Genomic DNA, 20,851 nt, shown 5'->3' with positions numbered 1-20,851 from the left:
TGGGGCCAGGAAATCGTTTGCTACCGGAGCACATAGTAAAAGATCTATCGACTGATCAAAGGTGTCTACGAGATTACCAATGCCATTAGCCTTAGGAATGACTATCATCATAATCCATCGTCGGTTTGTTCCCCACTAGTGGGGGTGGCCGATTGTTTCCGCGCAGCAATTGTTTTAATCCCTTTTCTCCATTTCACCCTGTCCCTTGCATCTTCCTCCTTCAGTCCGACTTTTATAATTCATCCTTCACTTGTTGTTTCCACGTTCTTCTTGGACGACCGCGTTTCCTCTTCCCATCCACCTTTAGATCTAGTGCCTTTCTAAGAAAACTTCCTCCCTCCTTATCACATGTCCATACCATCTTACTCCATTTGCCCTTGCCAGTTGGTCTATGGTCTCTCTCATCTCTAGCATATCCAACAATTCTTCAGTCCTTTTTTCCCTTCTCGTTTTCACCCCACACATTGCTCTCACCATTGACCTTTCCGTTCTTCTCAGGGTTGCCAGTTCACTCTCTCTCAATACCCATGTCTCGCTACCATATAGCATTGTAGGCTGCACACAGCTCCGATATACTTTTCCTTTCATCCTTAGTGAAAATTTTCTGCCATGCAACATTTCCCCACATTCCCTGAACTTTGCCCAGCCCAATCTTGCCCTTGTTGTTACCGCTGCTTCACATCCACCACTTTCATTTATCCGATCACCCAGATAACAGAAGTCTGTCACTGTTTCGATGCCATGGCAGAACTCATCATCATGGCCTTCCACTTCATTCCTTTATTTACTGCATTTCCCACAAACAAAACACTTCGCCAATCTTGTTGCGGCTCTCTTGACATTAGCACATCTTGCATGTACCCACTTTCCACATTCCTTGCATTGCATTGAATTTCTCATCACTCTCTTGCCACATATTCCACAGGGATCTACTTTGCTCTCAACAACTGTTCCTTCTGCTTCACTCACCATCACTTTTGTTTTTTCAAGATTCACCTTCATACCCTTGGTTTCAAATGCTTCTTTCCATTTCTCAAACTTTCTCTCCAGTCCCTCCATACTATTAGCCTACTTGTCAAGACTATGTTTCATCTAAACTGATGTACGCAAAGATTGGTCCGTTAACTCATTCGCGGTGGCTAATTTTCACTTCACGTTGCTACAAACTATACATCAGTGATCACAAATTGCCAAGTGACATTGCAGAAAACTTGAAAATAATTGTTGCGCGTAATATAGTCATTCAATGTGCCTCATGTTCATGGGCTCTATCCAAGGGGGGGTGAGGGGGGTGAGCAATACAAAATCACCCCCCCCCCCCACTCATTTGGCTTTGAAAAGGTTTTGTGATATTTTATTGACCGAATTTTGAAAAAAATATTTCGGCTGTTGTCACTTTTTTGAATTTTTGATTTGACAACCCTGAACCTTTGACAACCAACCCTTGCCCTCTCGTTCACTAGAATCTAGAATAGCAAATTTATGACAACAATACTAACTTTCAAATATATCACAAGAACTTGTTACAACCGAACATATTGCGTCTTACGATAGTGGGCATTGAAAACTCATTAGCACTGTCATTTATGCTGATGTCATTAAGAATATTTTGGTGAATGTTGCAAATAATGCTAGCATTCAACCTTTCCTGTCCCAAAGTATTTCTCAGCCAGGTTTTCAATCTACGAAGATTGGAAAACGACCTCTCACAAGCAGCAGAGCTTACCGGGCAAATTAAGAGGATCTTAATCAGCTGGGATATTTGAGAATAGAGAGGTTTTTCCAACTCGGACAATGCCTGGTAAGCTCTTTTAGCATCGTAGCCTACAGAGATTTTGCTCCTGTTATTGCCTTGCTGAATGAATCAATTTGATAACTCATCGATTGTCTATTCAGCTCTGGATAATTTTTGACCATTTTCGGAACTAAGCCGGTCTTGAAAATTCGTGCAAGTTCTTTATAGCCTATACTTTGCCGAATCGGAATTCAGGCTACTTTCAAACCGTTCGGTTAGTTCAGAGATAACTCTGACCATGAACTGATTCTAAAGTAACTTATTTTAATTGATTGAGTTTCGCTTTTAGCAGCATGATCGTTGCTTACTTCACAGTGTAGATTCTAGCGATCTGTTTAAGCCTGATGCTGCATATTAGTTGTGGTAATATCGAATTACACGAGCTTTCGGAATACAGTTCCCTAGTCATGTGCTATGACGAATGGTGTTGAATTCAGTGAGTGCTTCTTTCATGTGGCTCTTTGGTTTAGCTTGAGGCTGCCGGCTGTTGAGTTTCTGTGTTGTTAGGCGTTATTGCTGTGAAATCTTGTTGAATCAGTTGTTAGTAGATTAGGTGACGCAGTTCTTCCCTTTCGGCACGGTTGTTGATTTTTGGATTTTGCCTGCTGATGAATATGGCCTCTTTGAAACGTAATTGTACCGCGTCATTTTCTCCGGCAATAATTTTAAATTCAAAGTCGGCGTGGCACTGTTGTTGATGATCAAAGATCGAACTTTTATCTGAGCTAAGGTGTTCTTTGATGCGGGAGTGTAGTGGGCGGATTGTGCTGCCTATATAGCTTTTCCTGCCTTTTTTGCATGTGATCTTGTAGACACAGTTCTTGGTGGTAGGGGAGGGTGGGGTAAGATGAGCACCTTTTTGCTTAAGTCGCTTTTACAAAACAACGGTTTGTTTTGAAAAATTTTAATAGGATTAACTTAAAGCACTAGTGAATCAGCTACATTTTAGATTGAGTTTTATCACCTTGCGATTTTTATATTTTTTTATATTGATACTTATTCTCGTGTTGCTCAACTTACCCCGGCATAAATTGTATGGGGTAAATTGAGCAATGACCTGGGGTAAGTTGAGCAATTCGATTAAGTTGAAGCATTCCCTTGTCAGTTTGTTTGTATAATTGGGAGGCATTATGCTTTACAACACAACACTATTTTTTTATCCAATACGAACCTAAAAAGACACAAATTCAACAGTTCAAACATTAGGCTAAATAAGCTAAGGCTATTTCTTTTGGGGTAAGTTGAGCAACTTCTCCAAGATACTTCAACTAGCATTGCACATTTTACCCCATCCTGATTTTTGTGACAAAATTACAAATATTTAAAAAACTACAAGACTATCCAACCTGAACGATTTATTGAATATCCTCACACTTTATACCTAGGCTACCAATACAAAAAAAACAGATTTGATTTACATAGTGTAACAATAAAGTTATTCAGTTTTTGGCAAAAAAACAAAAATTTTGAATTTTCGACATAAGCAATATAATCTGATATAATAATTCTCAGTGGACATAACAAATACATTAAATGAAGTGGCATTATGAGTGATATATCCAGAATAAAAAAAAAAATTCCGCTTGCTCGTTTTTCCAAAAACAGGGGCTGCTCATCTTACCCCATTGCACACTTTACCCCAGTCTCCCTTACACATGTCGTCGTTTCGTAGTTGGCAGTTTTTTTATTTTATAATGCAGTTGAGTGTCTGCAGTAGGCTATAGTTGCCATGGAGTCTCCACCCGATCTTTCAGGGACTCTTCTTTGACGTAGTGCTTGCAAAGGCGTGATAAAATTAGCAGCAAATTTTTCCGGAAGTGAAACTGCATTTTTGTAATTGTTCTCAAACTCCAAATCACGATATTTCTCTCGAGTGATTTTCAGGGTCTGAAACAACTCTTCACAAGAGTCAATGTCAAGCTTTTCTCCTTGCAACGTGATACTAAATTGCTCTATAAGTGCCAAAGGCTTCAAAATCAGCACAAGTACCAAATATGTTTTTGGAGTTTCTTCATTACTGCAGTGCTGTGGCCAGTGGTCTGATCCAACTCGTCCTTAATACCTTCAATGAAAGTCCGTCATTGTCTAGCGTCAAATCCAAGACAATTAAGAACTGTGATCAAACATCAATAAAAAAAAAACAACAGCAATTCGAGATGCTTGCAAACAACTAAATTGAAGTACAGCTTCATAGCAAATAATTTTTTTCTGATTTATTGGGAGAAGATGCTGCCAAAATATTGGGGGGAGGATATATTCCCCCGGACTTCGGCACCACTGCCTTCCAACACATACTTTTTGAAACGACTTGGAACCCCAGTGCATGTTGATGAACAATAAAGCCGACGCCACTACGGGGGGTCTGGGGGGCGTAGCCCCCCAGAAGTTGAAATAACTATGACGATTTTATCCCACTGTCTAAAAATCACCCCCCAAATTCTAAAAGTGGATAGAGCCCCTGCTCATGTTGGTTCAATATAAAATGTGAACCATTGTACAAAGACGGACCTAAGCATATCCTTAAATCATTGCAGTGCTGTTCACTTTTTCCTGATAAAATTCGAGACAATGCGTTGAAATATGTTAAAAAGAATGCCTATTTTGCACACCCGGAAAGGCAGTGTGGAACAAATCTTTAAAGAGCAATATTGTTATTTAAAATCAAGCGAATCATAACTAATTGATAACGATCCATTATCTATCAGAAACACGCAATATTTTCCAGAAGTCATCATAGTGAAATGTAATTTAGTAATGTAGATGACGTCATCAATTACGTCATCAAGCACCAGCATGATGTTTATGTTTAGAAAGTACATCAATTCATTATCAAATAACTTAGAGATGAAGCATGTAGGATGATCAGTTTTATCGTTATTTGCAAATTACTGTTTAATGACGTCATGGATGCCGTCATCATTTTTCGGAGTCAGTACACAATGAATTGGATTCTCCTAATTATATTGAATCCGTTGACGCATAAATCATCTTTCTACAATAAGAATTAAGTAAGTCATGACGTTTTCAAATCTCGTGAAAACAACTTCCTATTAAAAACAATGCATTTTCAAGCCTCGAAAAAATCGCTTCAGGTACCTTCATAAATCGCGATTTTTAGAACTGAACACGATGTCCGATCAAGCTCAAATTTTCAGGAATGTCGTTTTATGACTATTCGCAAAAAAAAAAAGTTTGTAGCAATGAAATCGGAGAAAAAGTCCAAATTTCGACCCACTCTATTGTTTATACTGTTCTCAGGGAGACTGCACTTGACACTACAGATAGACACGGAAGGAGATGGGAGGGTGGTCGATTCCCCCCTGAAAAAAATGTCGCTAATTTGGGCAAAAATTGCACAGTTATATGGGCAAATCAATCTTACCATGATGTTTCGACGTCTCACCAGTTTAAAGAAATTTTTATGTGACATTTATCCTGTATAGAAAGCATTTAAAGTGTACCAATATTTTCAACTGAAGTCGCTTACCCCCTTTGCTTTTTCTTCGAATGTTGTGTATAAATTTAGTTGTTTGCGTGACGCAAACCAGACATACATTAGTATGTCAACCAGACATTTGTTGACAAGGGCCGGGGAGCACTTAAACCCAAACTTAACAACCAAAAGTGCAATGAAAAAGCACATCAGATTAAACTCAGTTTATTTAATCTACATTTTGCATCGCATTGTAACTTGACGAAACGAAATAATTGAAAAAAATAGATACGAAGAAGAATAGGCCAAAGACGCATTTAATAGACTACGACCTATTCTATTGGATCGCAAGCTTTCTATTCCTCTGAAAGTGCGACTTGTCAAAGTGTAGGTGTGGTCTGTTCTTCAGTAGGCTAAGGTTGTGAAACATGGACCTTCAACACAGAAACTAGGCGTAACATTGAAGCAGCTGAAATGTGGTTTTACAGAAGAATGCTCAGGATTTCATACACTGATACTGATCACATCACAAATGCAGAAGTTTTAAACCAGGTACATCAAGATAATGAACTATTGAACAACATAACTCAAAGGCAACTCAAATTTTTCGGTCACATCATCGGAAAAGAAGAATTCGAAAATCTTTGTCTGAGCGGTCGCCTTCTCGGGAGACGTGCTCGTGGCAGGCAACGAACAACATTTATATATAATTTTCAACGAAATACATCAATCAGCCAACCAAGAACACTTTGGTTTGGGACACTGCACGACAAAGGAAACATTGGAAGAATTTATGAACCAAGACAAGGACATCGCCCACCAGGACAAGAAACAATAACTTACACTGGATATCAAACCTCAATCGTCTTAGGCTACTCTGTGATGTGCAGTCTAACCATAGAAAGAGCTCAACACCTGCTCTCCTGGGCCACATCGAAACGGGCTTTTGCCTGAGGATGGGTTTCTTTTATGTCCGGTTTTCTTTCTCCATCCTATTATTATTATTACGACTGCTCATCCACATCAATATTGGAACTGGCAAATTCAATCCACAACACTTTTCATTAGGCTGTCATTCATTATTACATGTGTGCTTCTCTCTGTTTTTGTTTTATTTTTTGCTATTTGTTTTTTGGGTTTTGTGGCCGTGCTAACTACTGATATATAGCCTACTACATGATTTTTCATTCAGGCAAGTTTTAAACCTTTCAAGGTTTTGTCACCTTTTCCCGTTCGTTAACGTGCTGGTAGGTTTATATCGATTTTTGTAGTTAGTATCTTTTTCGTCTCGGACGCGTTAATGACGAAAAATAAAATGATTGATTGATGATTGACTGAACTGAGCATCTAGTTCATCAAAGGCCGCATCGGCTATGATACTGTAGTAGGCTACTAGTAGTAGTAGTAACTTGACATCGCTGTTTTTACTTATTTTAGGCGATCAAAGTTATTTTTCAAGTAAGAGCTTCAGTCACACGATCAGGCCTGGATTAACCATTGTGCTAGGGTGTGCTAAAGCACAGGGGCCCCGCAGACAGAAGGCCCCACTTTTCCTAAAAATGAAATAAATAGAACATTAATCTAAAAAATTATACTTTTAAATTATTATCTTAAAAAGGCTTATGGAAATAAAGCAAGTTTTTGTCATGAAAAAACGTACTTCGGTCTACAATGACACAAGAGCGGTTGGCTAATCTGAGCCTTCTCAGCATAGAGTGTGATAAACTGCGACTTCTCAATTTTGATGCTATCCTAACAGACTTTGCAGCAAAGAAAGACAGAGAAAAGTCGTTCGGCTGAATTTCATGTTAGTTTTCTAAATCCTATTGGTAGTTAGTAGTGAATGAAAGAGCAGTTTAGAATAGAAATTCAGAATAACCTTTCATTGCAATTTGCAGTGTAGTGTGCAGTACTAACAGTGGTCCCTTGCTACAATGTTTTCCCTTGCACGGTTTCGTTGATTTAATGTGTGTGATTTTGCATCCATTATAACGTAAACATTGTTGACTTAATTTGCACATGCTTATTTAATCATCGATCACGTGCTATTTCAAAGTTATCTAACTTAACCAAGCAAGGCTCGGTTTCCTCTGCAAGCGAAACCAGCTTACTTCCATTACGCTCCACGTAAGCTGGTAAGGGCCCCCATAAAATTCATCAAAACAGGGGCTCCATTTGACCTTAATCCGGGCCTGCACACGATGCATTGACTGTGATTGGTGTAAACTGGTAAATAGTCAATTGATGTTTTTCTTGCTAATTGACGGTCCGGTTATCACTAAGGCTTAATTTCATTTTGTTACTTTTTATAAATGCAGCAGAGTTTTGCAAAGCACTGGTTGTAATGTGTGTTTTACGAAGAATGTATTGTAAAATTTTATTACAAAATCATCGTGCATTGTAAATAATCCAATCAAGATAGGAAACTTGCTGCTATGTGCATAGTGCACAAAACTTATTAAAAATTATTTTATTGCATTTTTAATGAGTAGACTAATGCTTTGTACAAATATTCCACTACATATTGAAAAGATAACTAAGATCAAAAACGATTATTCAGGGTAATGCAATGAAAACTACATCGGTCTTCAGTCACCTGTTAGAATCGCACGTTGGCAAGGTCTGTTTATATAGATTGCTATGATTCATTCATAGCTACATAGCTCTTGCGTAGAATATAATGTGACAGCGAACTACATAGATGGTCTGGATTGTCAGGCATTGAGCTGTCACATTGTGGATTGTTTGAAAAACAGTTACGTAATTTTTACGTCATTTTACTTTCTGTTGTTCCTGAGCAACATTATGAAGAAAAAGGTTAAAATTATCTGCTCTCACAAAAACACATGAAAAATTTCCTTTTGTGAAAAAAAAACATTGTTAGAAATTTTATTATTAGATTAAAGAGATGTTAAGAGGATGTAACGAAATTTCTAGTCAAAAGTTTATATCAAGTAACTTGCATGATCAGCACAAAAAGTATCAATAAATTATTCCATTATTTTTGTTTCGTTCCAGTAAACAGAATTCAAGATATACAGGATAGTTGCAATAAAACACAGAACGTTTTTTTATTACTCCTGAAAGCAACGATCGTTAGACACTTGTTGTTCAGTCGTTTTTTGTTGTAGGTCCGAGATTGATGTCTGCTGACTTCTTCTCACCATCAATACAGCCCCACAGCACCCATAGCAATACATCAGCCACAATAAACAACGCCATGCCGAACCAGGCGAGGATGTAGCCGTAACGTTCACCGGTTGATGGTGCTAACTCCATCACGTCAGGAGAAAACAATTCCTTTGCCCCTTGCTTTGTGAAAATGCCAGCACCAATCGCTGTGAAGATAACTGAAAACAAGATGAAGACCACGTTAAGCATCGTATGCAAGATTGTTGTATCGGAAACAAGAATCCATAGATGAACGGAAGGTCAAATTACCAAACAAGCAAAGAGTACGTTATGCAAAAGTGTTGCCAGATGTTTTTCAAACTTTTTGAAGGAATTATTATTTCACACTAGCGGTAACCCAAAACTTTGCTGTAAACAGCTATTCTAAAATCTATTGAAAGCAATTTTAATATCCACTGATCAAACTATCATAATTTTTGCAAATTTGAATTCTCTTACGCATGAAACGTCCCAGGCCAACCTTTTATTCACTTTAAGTTTTGTACATAAATTTACGTTTTCATTGCAAGGTGACATTTTCACAAAATGCTTTTATTTAATTTTGTACACCTTTAAACTTAAACTTCAAGTTAGTTTTAGACGGGCAAGTTTTGTGCAACCACTTCTTTAAAAAAAAAAAAATTCTAGAAGTTTTAAAAGTATCTGTGGCAGCACTTTACTCTTCACTTGTCAGATGCCGTCACTACCGTAGCCTAGTTGGTGATCCGGTAATTCTATGAATCCTTCATCAGAAGAAATGGGCATTAAATAAGACTGACCACAAGTTTTTTAAAACCACAACTTCTCTTTTAATAGCCCTAGCTGTAACCTGGTTGAATATAATCTAGGCCTATGTGCTAGACCTTATAAGCAACAACGCATACCCCAGTATTGAATTGGATATATACTAGAGCCGTTGCACATAATATAGAAATAAATGTCTAGCGCTTTAATGAACTTTTACTATAGCCTATACTTTCCGTGTCATTGTGCGTGTTTAGTTACAACTATAGTAGTTGCCCTTTGCATTACGCCATTTTTATTTTGATTGAAAAGTATTGTTTTCTTTTGACTGTTGTTATAAGTTATTTGTGCAGTTGCACTTTAAAGTTTCGACTCATAAATTATAGTTTCAATTATTTCATTCTCATGAGCAGTGGCGTACCATGACCACTTTGACAGGGTGTTCAGTGACGGCAAAGCAACAGTGGGGGTCTGGGGGGTCTCCCCCAGATAATTTTTAAAATTAACATTGAATTTGGTGCGTTCTGAGAGCATTTCAGCACAAATTCTGAACATGAACAGAACTGACAAAAATAATGTTGTCGGAATGGAGAAGAATACAAAATAGATATTTATTTGACAGCGCCTATTGAATGAAAGACTTAATAATATCAAACATTAAGTTGCATTTCTGAAGTCACATACTTCAGTTCAGTTTTTTATTTCCGACCATCAAAACGAACAAGTGATTGATTGATTGAATCTTTATCCTCGGACTGGGAAAGCTTCTTGTAGAGCTTAATCCTGGCAGTTTCGCATACTTGTAGAGACTTTGAATCACTGACGCAGGCCTGGTCACCGAGATTGACAGAGTGAAATTTCCGATTGTTGAAGTCTTGTTGCCAGGGAAATTATTCCATTCATTAGATTCCGCTGAATGGAGAGCAGTCCTTAACGTGCGTTGCTCAAGCGCACACCCCGAGAGCCGAATCAGCGCCGCTTGACCTTGAAGCTTCTTCGTTCCAGAAGTCACGCGCTAACCAACTTGCCATAACACAGCAGGAGTCTGAAAAAACGCGAAAGTTGTTGCCATAAGCTTTGTTGCAGATTCAGACAAGCTAGTCCTAATTTACTGGCACTTGGTGCATAAAAAACATTTTATCTTATCTTGTTTCCAACTCTGATCACCTCAAACTCTAATCCAACAAGCTAAAACTTGCTATGCCTGGGATTCCCCCAATGATGCGCCAAGGTGTTCAGATCAGCGAGTGAACAGCCTGGCTGAACTAAAACCATTGCTGTTTTCGCTGCCTTGTGACGTCATTTTTCTTAATTGTTTATTTTAAATAGCACTCGCCAAGCTGTCAGTGCACACCCAGCTTAAAGGTAATGACCGGAAAAAATTAAAGGCAATGACCTCAAACGTTGGAGTATTAAAATTAGAAGGGGAAGAGTTTTGCAATTGAAAAGAAAGCAATCAGCATGCAGCAAGATGTTAGAATATCATGAAAGTAAAGAACATCGACAACCGATGGAAATTTTCTTTTTTTCTGGAATTTTTGGGGTGTTCAGTGAACACCTTGAACACCCTAAATATACGCCACTTGCTCATGAGGTATCATATTCTTCACTGAAAATCAAAAGGTCCGAATTACGTTAAATTTACTGCAATGCAAGTGTTTTCTAATATTCTCTGGTTCAAATTATATTTTTGTATGCGTTGTATTAAACATGGATAGGCCTAAATATTGTACATGTAATGGCGTAGCCATGGGGGGCAACTGCTTCCCTGTAAAATTTTTGCCTCACTTGCCCCTCCCTGTAACAATGGTGTCCGACGTTTTCTTCGTAAACAGTTCTTCGTAAAGCAATTCTTCGTAAGCAATTTTTCGTAAAACAATTCTTCGTAAAGTTAATTCTTTGTAAAGCAATTTTTCCCAAAGCATTTATTTGTGCATGCAATGGAGATTTGATGCATACGAAGAAATGCTTTACGAAAAATTCTTTTACGGATTTCATTTCACCAACAACTGTTTACGAACAATTGTTTTACGAAGAATTGCTTACGAAGAATTGCTTTACGAAGAATTGTTTACGAAGAATTCACCTATAACCACAAGCTCATTCGCGAGACGTTACTCACGGAGAACTGTTTTCGATTAGAATTTCTTATCTCATAGTGCAGCAGAGTAGCTCGCCTAATTTAACCAGATTCGGTTAAATACATCCGTTTTCCACGATCCGGCTGAAACCAATATGTCACAATTGATCCACTCAGGTTTAAACATGCTTTAGCCAACTGGTCTTGACCTCGGAAAAGCAACTGAGGTGGTTAAAGTTTAAACAGACGAACTTGAGAAATATCAAAGCTAAGAAACACAATTAGATTCTATGTGGCAGGCTATCATTGACCAAGGTGTGAATGCTGCAGCATCGAAATAAATATTGCAAGCACCCTACCACTTGCAGGCAGGATCTAGGTGGTACTTTTGGACCGGGGCCCGGATTTAAAAGATTCCGCGCGACTTCAAACATTACCAAGATGTTAATATAATCAGATCTAAAGGAATTGCCGTCAGAGGTTTAAGCAGCCACTTCAGCCGTCAGATGGTAAAGTATCGGGCTCCCTTCCGGGTACCTGGCCCACTTCGGCTTTCTGGTGGTAAAATAGCTACTTCAGCCACCAAATAGTAAAATAAAAATTTAGTTTAGTCTAGTAGCCTATAGTGATTTCCCTAACCACGAAGTGAAAATTTAGTGAAATATAACCCGAAACACGAGTTTCAAAATAAACAAGCTAATGTTTGTTTAAACTCAAAAACTGAAATGGCACAGGTAAGAAGATTGCTATCGCTATTTCTGGACTAAAAATTAGACGAAAACTGCTTTTCAGATTGCAGCAATCCTCAAATGTTTGACCTAGGCCCAAAAACATGTTTGGGCTTTATTCGCGCAATACTATCACAGACAAAAGACTTTGTACCTAACCTCGTGTACATCGACATCAAAAAGAAAAGGTTAGCTGCTGATCTCGATCAAAGCAATTAAACTTGTTGATATATTTTCAAATAACCACAATGATAGGAGAATCATTTTGGTGTAAGTATAGGCTAGGGCAGGTTGTTTTTATTGCCTACTTAATTTTTTTATGTAAATACGAACTGATGTGTTATCTTGATTCAGCATATTAATTCGTTTTTTAGAAACTGTCATTTGTGTCGCCTTCCCTTCAATTATAACCGAACCAGAATCAGAAAATGCAATCCGAGTGACCAGTCGGAGGCAGAAAGTTAATCTTTTATCTTCAATTAACATTAAATACAAGCCTAAATTTTAAATCAATTTGTATTGCCTTTTTTTATGATGTCACTAAAACCTTGCCCCTCCTAAAAAAAGTCTTGCCCCTTCCTTACCCTCCCCTCCCTTGTGAAAGGGGTCTAGTTACGCCACTGTGTACACGTGGTTGCAGATAAGCGGACTTCAATATTACATCTGTGATAATGAAAATTATGATTGGCTGCATATTTTGTAGCATAACTTTACCCTTTTGCATGCAAATCTTGCCACTGAATACCGAGGTGATGAATGTCACGGCAATGGCTCCCACGCTGATGGTCTTATCGCGCAATTGGTCGTCGATCTGCTGACTACAAAGCCGTCGTCAGACGTTCAAAAACAAAATCGAGAAGCACACAATCTATTGTGAACAACAAAACCGGGCGCAAATATCAATTCCATAAAGGGCCATTCTTGCCTTCTCGGTAACCTACTGTAAATCAGGGGTTATCAAACTTGTGGCGCCGTAAAATAATTTCAAGGAGTCGGTAAGTGTATTAAATGGAAACAGCACTTTTTTGGTCCATTAAATGTTTTAGCAGAGCTTAGCTTGAATTTTTAATTACATTGATCTATCACAAAAGTGTCTTCTTTTATTCGAAGCACATAAGGCCATCACGTGATCTTGTCACAGGTAAAAAGGTACGTCTACACGACGACTGTTTTCTTGCTTAAGCTAGCAAAACTTCTTGTTTGTTTAAGATAATCGCACTTTGTGCTGCTTACTTTTAAGAAACTGAGCGAGTAAGCGAGTGCCCGAGAAAAAATACGCTCCAGAGCGAAAAACTGGGCGCTTAAAGTGCCCCTGACAGGTTGGATCCAAGTATAGTAACTTTTTAAAGCATTTCCTTGCGCAGAATCATACTTAGCGAACATTTTAACCATAACCTCGTAGCTCGACTGGTTAGGGCGTAATTTACATCAAACGACGGCTCCGCAGCGCCACCACAGGCGAAACTCCATATTTCACTGCTCTGGGACGACTTTGGTGGTATTACGTCATTGTAAGTCGGCGTTCTTAGCGACGGATGAAACATACGTTTCCTAGATGTGATTGCTGGATCACAGTTTAGTCGGAGTTGGTACAAGCGGTTGCTTTTTTCAAAGATCTGTTGTTTTTTACAGTTTAATAAAACTGTACTGGATACGTTCCTACAAAACCTAAAATATACTTGAAGTGAAAAATGAAGAAATTGTACGAATCATCATTCATATTTAATTCATCATCACTATTCATAATAAATAAAAGTTCTCTCTCTCTCATAATGTGCCCTCAGTACGTACATAGCAGAGTCTATACATGTAAAAGCCTAGTTTACCTGTACAAGGGTACGTTTTTGTAAACGTTGTTGTTTAGAAGTGCTGAAATCATCATCAGCAACTGGTTGCATCTTTGCTGTTATAGATGGTAGCCTATGGCAGATTCCTTCAAAATGTAAAGTTTGCTCAAGCCCATTTTTACTTGAGTGGTATTAACAAAATCATCTTCAGTGAAGTGAAGAGAACAGATATGACTAGTTTTGTATGGCCCATCCTACTTTCGAACACTTGAAGAAAACTTGTACCATTTTCTTCTCAGCACCTTGTTTTGTGGGAAAGCGTAAAAAGAAACCACACGGTCTTTGTCACTGACACTGTCACATATTTATTTATTATTTATTTGCGTCAGACAAAGCTGTCCACATCGAAAACAAAACAACGAAATACTGTAATACACAAACTGAAAATGCACAAAGATCACAGAGAGCCACCTTGGATGCCGTCGGTTTAAAAGCTCACTAAATAGGCTATCTACTGTCACAAATTTACATATAATGAGCGTTGGAAGAATTGAAAGCATTCAGAACGATAAAAATAATCAGATGACATCATGTCTGATATAAAGCGATTTGAGGAGTGTATGCAATCGGTTAATAAACGAAAACATGTTTTTTCCTCAATAAAGCATCAAACGTAGTTACATTATTCATTACTTGATATTTTCGGGCACTGACCTAACGAGGCAAATTGTGCAATATTCTGAAAGAGTCATTGTAAGCAACACGTAATCGTTTTATAATAGAAGATTTAAACTTGTTCCACAACTGGGATAAGTAAAACGACATACAATAAGAACGAAATAAACTGTTTTTTACAGCGGGTGAGCATTTAGAAAAATTGAGATTTTGCATTATTTGCAGCACAGTACTGAGAGCGTACTTGCCTTGAAATATAATTTTCATCTGAGAACTATCAATAAATACACCCAGATATTTTACAGAGTCTGTGAACACAATTTCAGATTTACCTAGATGTAGCAGAGGAGCACGTAAAAGATAAAAGTTTTTTGGGGAGAATAACATACCAAATGACTTTTTAGAATTGAAAGTAATTTCATGTTCAACAGCATACTTGTGGCAAACATCTAACAAATTTTGTAAGCCACACAAACTAGGCGAGATGCAGTAAATGTCATCAGGAAACATAATATGACTTAGACAAGAGTTGCCAACATAGCAACCAACTTTTGTTTTATTGAGATAAGAAAGCTGATCAATATATACGGCAAAAAGATAGGGGCTTAACACCCCACCTTGTCAGACTCCGCTGGACACAGTAAATGATTGGCACAGGTGACCTTCCCACCTCACTTGCATGGTTTTTTACTATAAAGGCACAAAGGTCACCAGTATTCCAATAAGCGAACAAAATAGATAGGCAGTAGGCACGTTACATGTGATAAGCGTTTTAAACAATAAATGATGATTGACTTTGTCGAAGGCTTTTGAAGCATCCAAAAAGACAGAATATACAGGAGTGTCATGACTGATATAACAGGACACTGGTTGTTTTATTAAAAAACACTCATTTCAGTACTATGACCAGACTTAAACCCAAATTGATTGTCACTGGTATTCCAGAAAGGCAATAGATGATTCACATAAAACGTTCAAACAGTTTTGAGATTACTGTGGCTAGAGCAATAAGTCTATAGTTACCTGAATCTTGAATGTCGCCATTCAAATTCTTTACAATCGGGACTAAGACAGTGTTTAAGCAAGAATTTGGTACAGTGCCATGACTAAGACACATATTAAAAAGTACACTGATATAAAAACAAATAATCAGCATAAACAATATGTTCAGCTGAAATTTTGTCAGCACCAGCAGCGCGGTTTATGGCAGTTTGACAAGCAAGGAACCAATTGTGTCCATGTTGCAACAAAAGTTGTAATATTTATCCCTAGAAGAAATACATGAGTTAACAAATTCTTTTTCAGTGTTGGTTTTGCTAGAATTTAGCAAGGAGCTGTAATGATGTTTTCACATCTCAGAAATTGCTTCAGGACTTTGTGCTCCACCAACATTTACAGGAAGAGAACTCTTTTTGCAAGTAGACTTTTTTACTTTCTGCCAAAATGACCTATGTGAGCTGTCCAAGTTGAGTGCTGAGGCAAACACATTTGCTCTATGTTGTTCAGAGGCATGATTACAACGGCGAAAGGCTTTTTTAAACTCCTTTTGTTTGCTCTGCATCAACTCATATAGGTAACCATTTCACTGTTTCCCATTTTTCACCTACATGATGTAACTTTCTCTGGCAGTAGCATGAGCTTGCTTAACATGATTATTCCAACCAGGAACAGAAAATATGTTACATTTCTTCTTTACACCAACAAAGATTTTATCAGAAGCTGCTTTGAGAGCATCAGTTATAAAATTATAGAAAGAGTCTATTGAGGCAACATGAGAAGCATCTGAACAATGAGAATTATTGCATTTAATACTTTCAGTTGGCAAGGAAATTTGGGATAGATATTTTTAAATACAACAATACACATGAACAGCAATTTTTAAGCATTGCCTCAACCATAAATTAAAGGTAGCCTACTGTTTGTGAGATACTGTTGTTACACTGCAAATGGCTATAGCCAGATTAAGACAAATAAAAAAGCATCAAAATTGGGTGCTGGTTTAGGATCGGCCGCCTTGGTTAGTGACGTCACAAAAATCTGTGACGTCATGCAAAAAAACGCAACTACTTGTAGGAAGGGTGCAAAAACGCGGAATAGAAGAAAAAGCGGAAAGCTTATTGATTTTTAAATATTTGTAGGCATTATTATTGATCTAGCGCTAACTTAAACTGTTACTATTTTGTACCAATTTGAATTTTTACAATAAAAATACTTGCTTTATTAACGTAACAACTTTCACGTTTATATGTTATCTACAAAACGAGCAATCGTGGTTCAGTATAAGCAGCCCACAGTTTGCTGTGATCGATGAATACTGCCTCCACCAAATATGCTGTAGCTTTCTCATTTCTGCTCGGATTTTAACAATTTTACTATCGTTGGATGGCATTATGCTTCATCTACTCGAATGGATTAATTGCCAATCTAAAGTAGGCATTGCATTTATGTAGCGCTAACTTAAACTTTACTATTTTGTACCAATTCTCAGCAATTCATTTATTACAATAAAAATACCAAACTAACACAAATTAAAAGAGTATGTCTTGGTTTATTCAAATGTTAACTTTCACATTTATATCTAATCCACAAAACGAGCAATCGTTGTTCAAACGTAACCGCTCGACGAAGCTTTTTACCAAAACAATGCAAACACAAAGCGATCAGTTTCGAGTGTTCATTACAAGCCGCCCACAGTTTGATGCGATCGGTGAATAGTGCCTCCACCAAATATGCTGTAGCTTTCTCATTTCTGCTCGGATTTTAACAATTTTACTATCGTTGGATGGCATTATGCTTCATCTACCCGAATGGATTAATTGCCAATCTAAAGTAGGCATAATATTTATGTAGCGCTAACTTAAACTTTACTATTTTGTAACAATTCTCAGCAATTCAATTTTTACAATAAAAATACCAAGCCAACACAAATTAAAAGAGTATGTTTTGTTTTATTAACCTAACAACTTTCACGTTTATATGTTATCTACAAAACGAGCAATCGTTGTTCAAACGTAACCGCTCGACGAAGCTTTTTTCCAAAACAATGCAAACACTAAGCGATCAATTTCGAGTGTTCATTGTAAGCCGCCCACAGTTTCATGTGATCGGTGAATACTGCCTCCACCGAGTATGCTGTAGCTTTCTCATTTCTGCTCGGATTTTAACAATATTCCTATCGTTGGAAAGCATGATGCCTCATCTACCCGAGTGCATTAATTGCCAGTCTAAAGTAGGCATTACATTTATGTAGCGCTAACTTAAACTTTACTATTTTGTACCAATTCTCAGCAATTCAATTTTTACAATAAAAATACCAAGCCAACACAAATTAAAAGAGTATGTCTTGCTTTATTACCCTAACAACTTTCACGTTTATATGTTATCTACAAAACGAGAAATCGTTGTTCAAACGTAACCGCTCGACGAAGCTTTTATCCAATGCATTTTTCAAGGCAATTCGATCGTGGTTCAGTATAAGCCGCCCACAGTTTGCTGTGATCGATGAATACTGCCTCCACCAAATATGCTGTAGCTTTCTTATTTCTGCTCGGATTCTAACAATTTTACTATCGTTGGATGGCATTATGCTACATCTACTCGAATGGATTAATTGCCAATCTAAAATAGGCATTACATTTATGTAGCGCTAACTTAAACTTTACTATTTTGTACCAATTCTCAGCAATTCATTTATTACAATAAAAATACCAAACCAACACAAATTAAAAGAGTATGTCTTGGTTTATTCATATGTTAACTTTCACATTTATATCTAATCCACAAAACGAGCAATCGTTGTTCAAACGTAACCGCTCGACGAAGCTTTTTTCCAATGCTTTTTTCAAGGCGATTCGATCGTGGTTCGGTATAGCCTAAGCCGCCCACAGTTTCACGTGATCAATGAATACTGCCTCCACCAAATATGCTGTAGCTTTCTCATTTCTGCTCGGATTTTAACAATATTCCTATCGTTGGATGGCATTATGCTTCATCTACCCGAATGGATTAATTGCCAATCTAAAGTAGGCATAATATTTATGTAGCGGGTAACTTAAACTTTACTATTTTGTACCAGTTCTCAGCAATTCAATTTTTACAATAAAAATACCAAACCAACACAAATTAAAAGAGTATGTCTTGTTTTATTAACCTAACAACTTTCACGTTTATATGTTATCTACAAAACGAGCAATCGTTGTTCAAACGTAACCGCTCGACGAAGCTTTTTTCCAATGCATTTTTCAAGGCAATTCGATCGTGGTTCAGTATAAGCCGCCCACAGTTTGATGTGATCGATGAATACTGCCTCCACCAAATATGCTGTAGCTTTCTCATTTCTGCTCGGATTCTAACAATTTTACTATCGTTGGATGGCATTATGCTTCATCTACCCGAGTGCATTAATTGCCAGTCTAAAGTAAGCATTACATTGATGTAGCGCTAACTTAAACTTTACTATTTTTTACCAATTCTCAGCAATTCAATTTTTACAATAAAAATACCAAATCAACACAAATTAAAAGAGTATGTCTTGCTTTATTACCCTAACAACTTTCACGTTTATATGTTATCTACAAAACGAGAAATCGTTGTTCAAACGTAACCGCTCGACGAAGCTTTTTTCCAATGCATTTTTCAAGGCGATTCGATCGTGGTTCAGTATAAGCCGCCCACAGTTTGCTGTGATCGATGAATACTGCCTCCACCAAATATGCTGTAGCTTTCTCATTTCTGCTCGGATTCTAACAATTTTACTATCGTTGGATGGCATTATGCTTCATCTACTCGAATGGATTAATTGCCAATCTAAAGTAGGCACTATATTTATGTAGCGCTAACTTAAACTTTACTATTTTGTACCAATTCTCAGCAATTCATTTTTTACAATAAAAATACCAAACCAACACAAATTAAAAGAGTAGCCTATTTCTTGCTTTATTCAAATGTTAACTTTCACATTTATATCTAATCCACAAAACGAGAAATCGTTGTTCAAACGTAGCCGCTCGATGAAGCTTTTTTGACAATTTTACTGACGTTGGAAAGCACGATACTGCATCTACACGAATCAATTGGTTGCATGTCCATTGTCCAAGGCAGTAGCGTATTTAGGGGGGAGGATAAAGGGCGATGGCCTCCCCCTAATGATCAGGTAAAAAAATAAAATACAAATTTTGCAAAAAAAAAAGTTGTAGCGCAATAATTGCTTGGATGATTCATCCTAGCGCGGGGAGCGGGGTATACTTTTTGCAATGTAATGTATCAACAGTTTTTCTTCCTTTTCTTGACAATTGCATGGCACAAATTCACGATAGATTCAATGAGCACTGCTCAGCTTTTAAAGTCAGCACATTTCTTCCTCCATTGATTCATGAAGATGAGGACTGCACGATCGACGAGATTTTCGACTTCTACCATGGAATGCTGGATGTTGAACCAAGCAATTGCTTTGCAGCTACTATTGAATTGCGAAGATGGAGAGCGAATTGGCTTGCAGTTTCTGTGGATAAACGACCTGCGACTCTTGTGGATGCGTATCAAGCGGCTGAACAACTCGGCACTTATCCGATTATCTATAAATTATTACTTCGAATCTTTGCTGCGCTTCCAGTTACAACTGCCTCCAATGAGCGATGTTTCAGTTCACTAAAGTAGCTGAAAAATTATTACCGCACGACCATGACCGAGCCACGTTTGGATGGTCTAGCTCAGATGTATTTAAATAAGGATATTGTACTCGAGCATGATGCAGTCATTGATATATTTGCCAAGCACAGCCATCGCATTAAAATGTAAATTGTCATTGCGAATCGCAGAGAATGTTCAAAAGGTATTCGAGGTCGGGAGGACTAACTTATTGTTTATGTTCTGAAGTGTTTCATATCTTTTGTTGGTTCATTGATCGGAACAGTAACTTACTTCTGCGGATTCGCTCTTGATTTTGGACCCTCTCTCCCCTTATCTGACAGTTTCAGCTAACCCCCTCCCCCCGTTCTGACGCATCATATGACATTTTGATATACCCCACCCCTATTTAAAGGCTCAAACAAGTCTAATTTCAACCCAAGTAGAATAAATTTAAACCAATTAACTGCCAATTAACTATAGATGAAGCATAATGCCATCCAACAATAGGAAAATTGTTAGAATCCGAGCAGAAATGAGAAAGCTCCAGCATATTTGGTGGAGGCACTATTCACCGATCACATCAAACTGTGGGCGGCTTGTAATGAACACTCAAAACTGATCGCTTTGTGTTTGCATTGTTTTGGTAAAAAGCTTCGTCGAGCGGTTACGTTTGAACAACGATTGCTCGTTTTGTGGATTAGATATAAATGTGAAAGTTAACATTTGAATAAACCAAGACATACTCTTTTAATTTGTGTTGGTTTGGTATTTTTATTGTAATAAATGAATTGCTGAGAATTGGTACAAAAT

The 20,851-nt window shown here is 37.6% G+C and overlaps 1 protein-coding gene across 1 annotated transcript in view; it reads right to left on the bottom strand.

The window, feature by feature from the left end:
• Window positions 1-7,584: 7,584 nt before the first annotated feature.
• LOC145782526 (uncharacterized) overlaps window positions 7,585-20,851 on the bottom strand; it is a 35,810-nt gene continuing 22,543 nt past the window's right edge. The window contains exon 3 of the mRNA XM_082594329.1: window positions 7,585-8,578. Within this exon, the coding sequence (XP_082450455.1) occupies window positions 8,340-8,578 (239 nt within the window). The 3' untranslated portion in view covers window positions 7,585-8,339. The remainder of the gene's footprint in view (window positions 8,579-20,851) is intronic.

The sequence above is a fragment of the Aplidium turbinatum genome, chromosome 13, assembly GCF_918807975.1.
Source record: "Aplidium turbinatum chromosome 13, kaAplTurb1.1, whole genome shotgun sequence".
Lineage (NCBI taxonomy): Eukaryota > Metazoa > Chordata > Ascidiacea > Aplousobranchia > Polyclinidae > Aplidium > Aplidium turbinatum.
The sequence above is the reverse complement of the archived record's forward strand: the minus strand, read 5'-3'. Positions and strand labels throughout refer to the sequence as shown.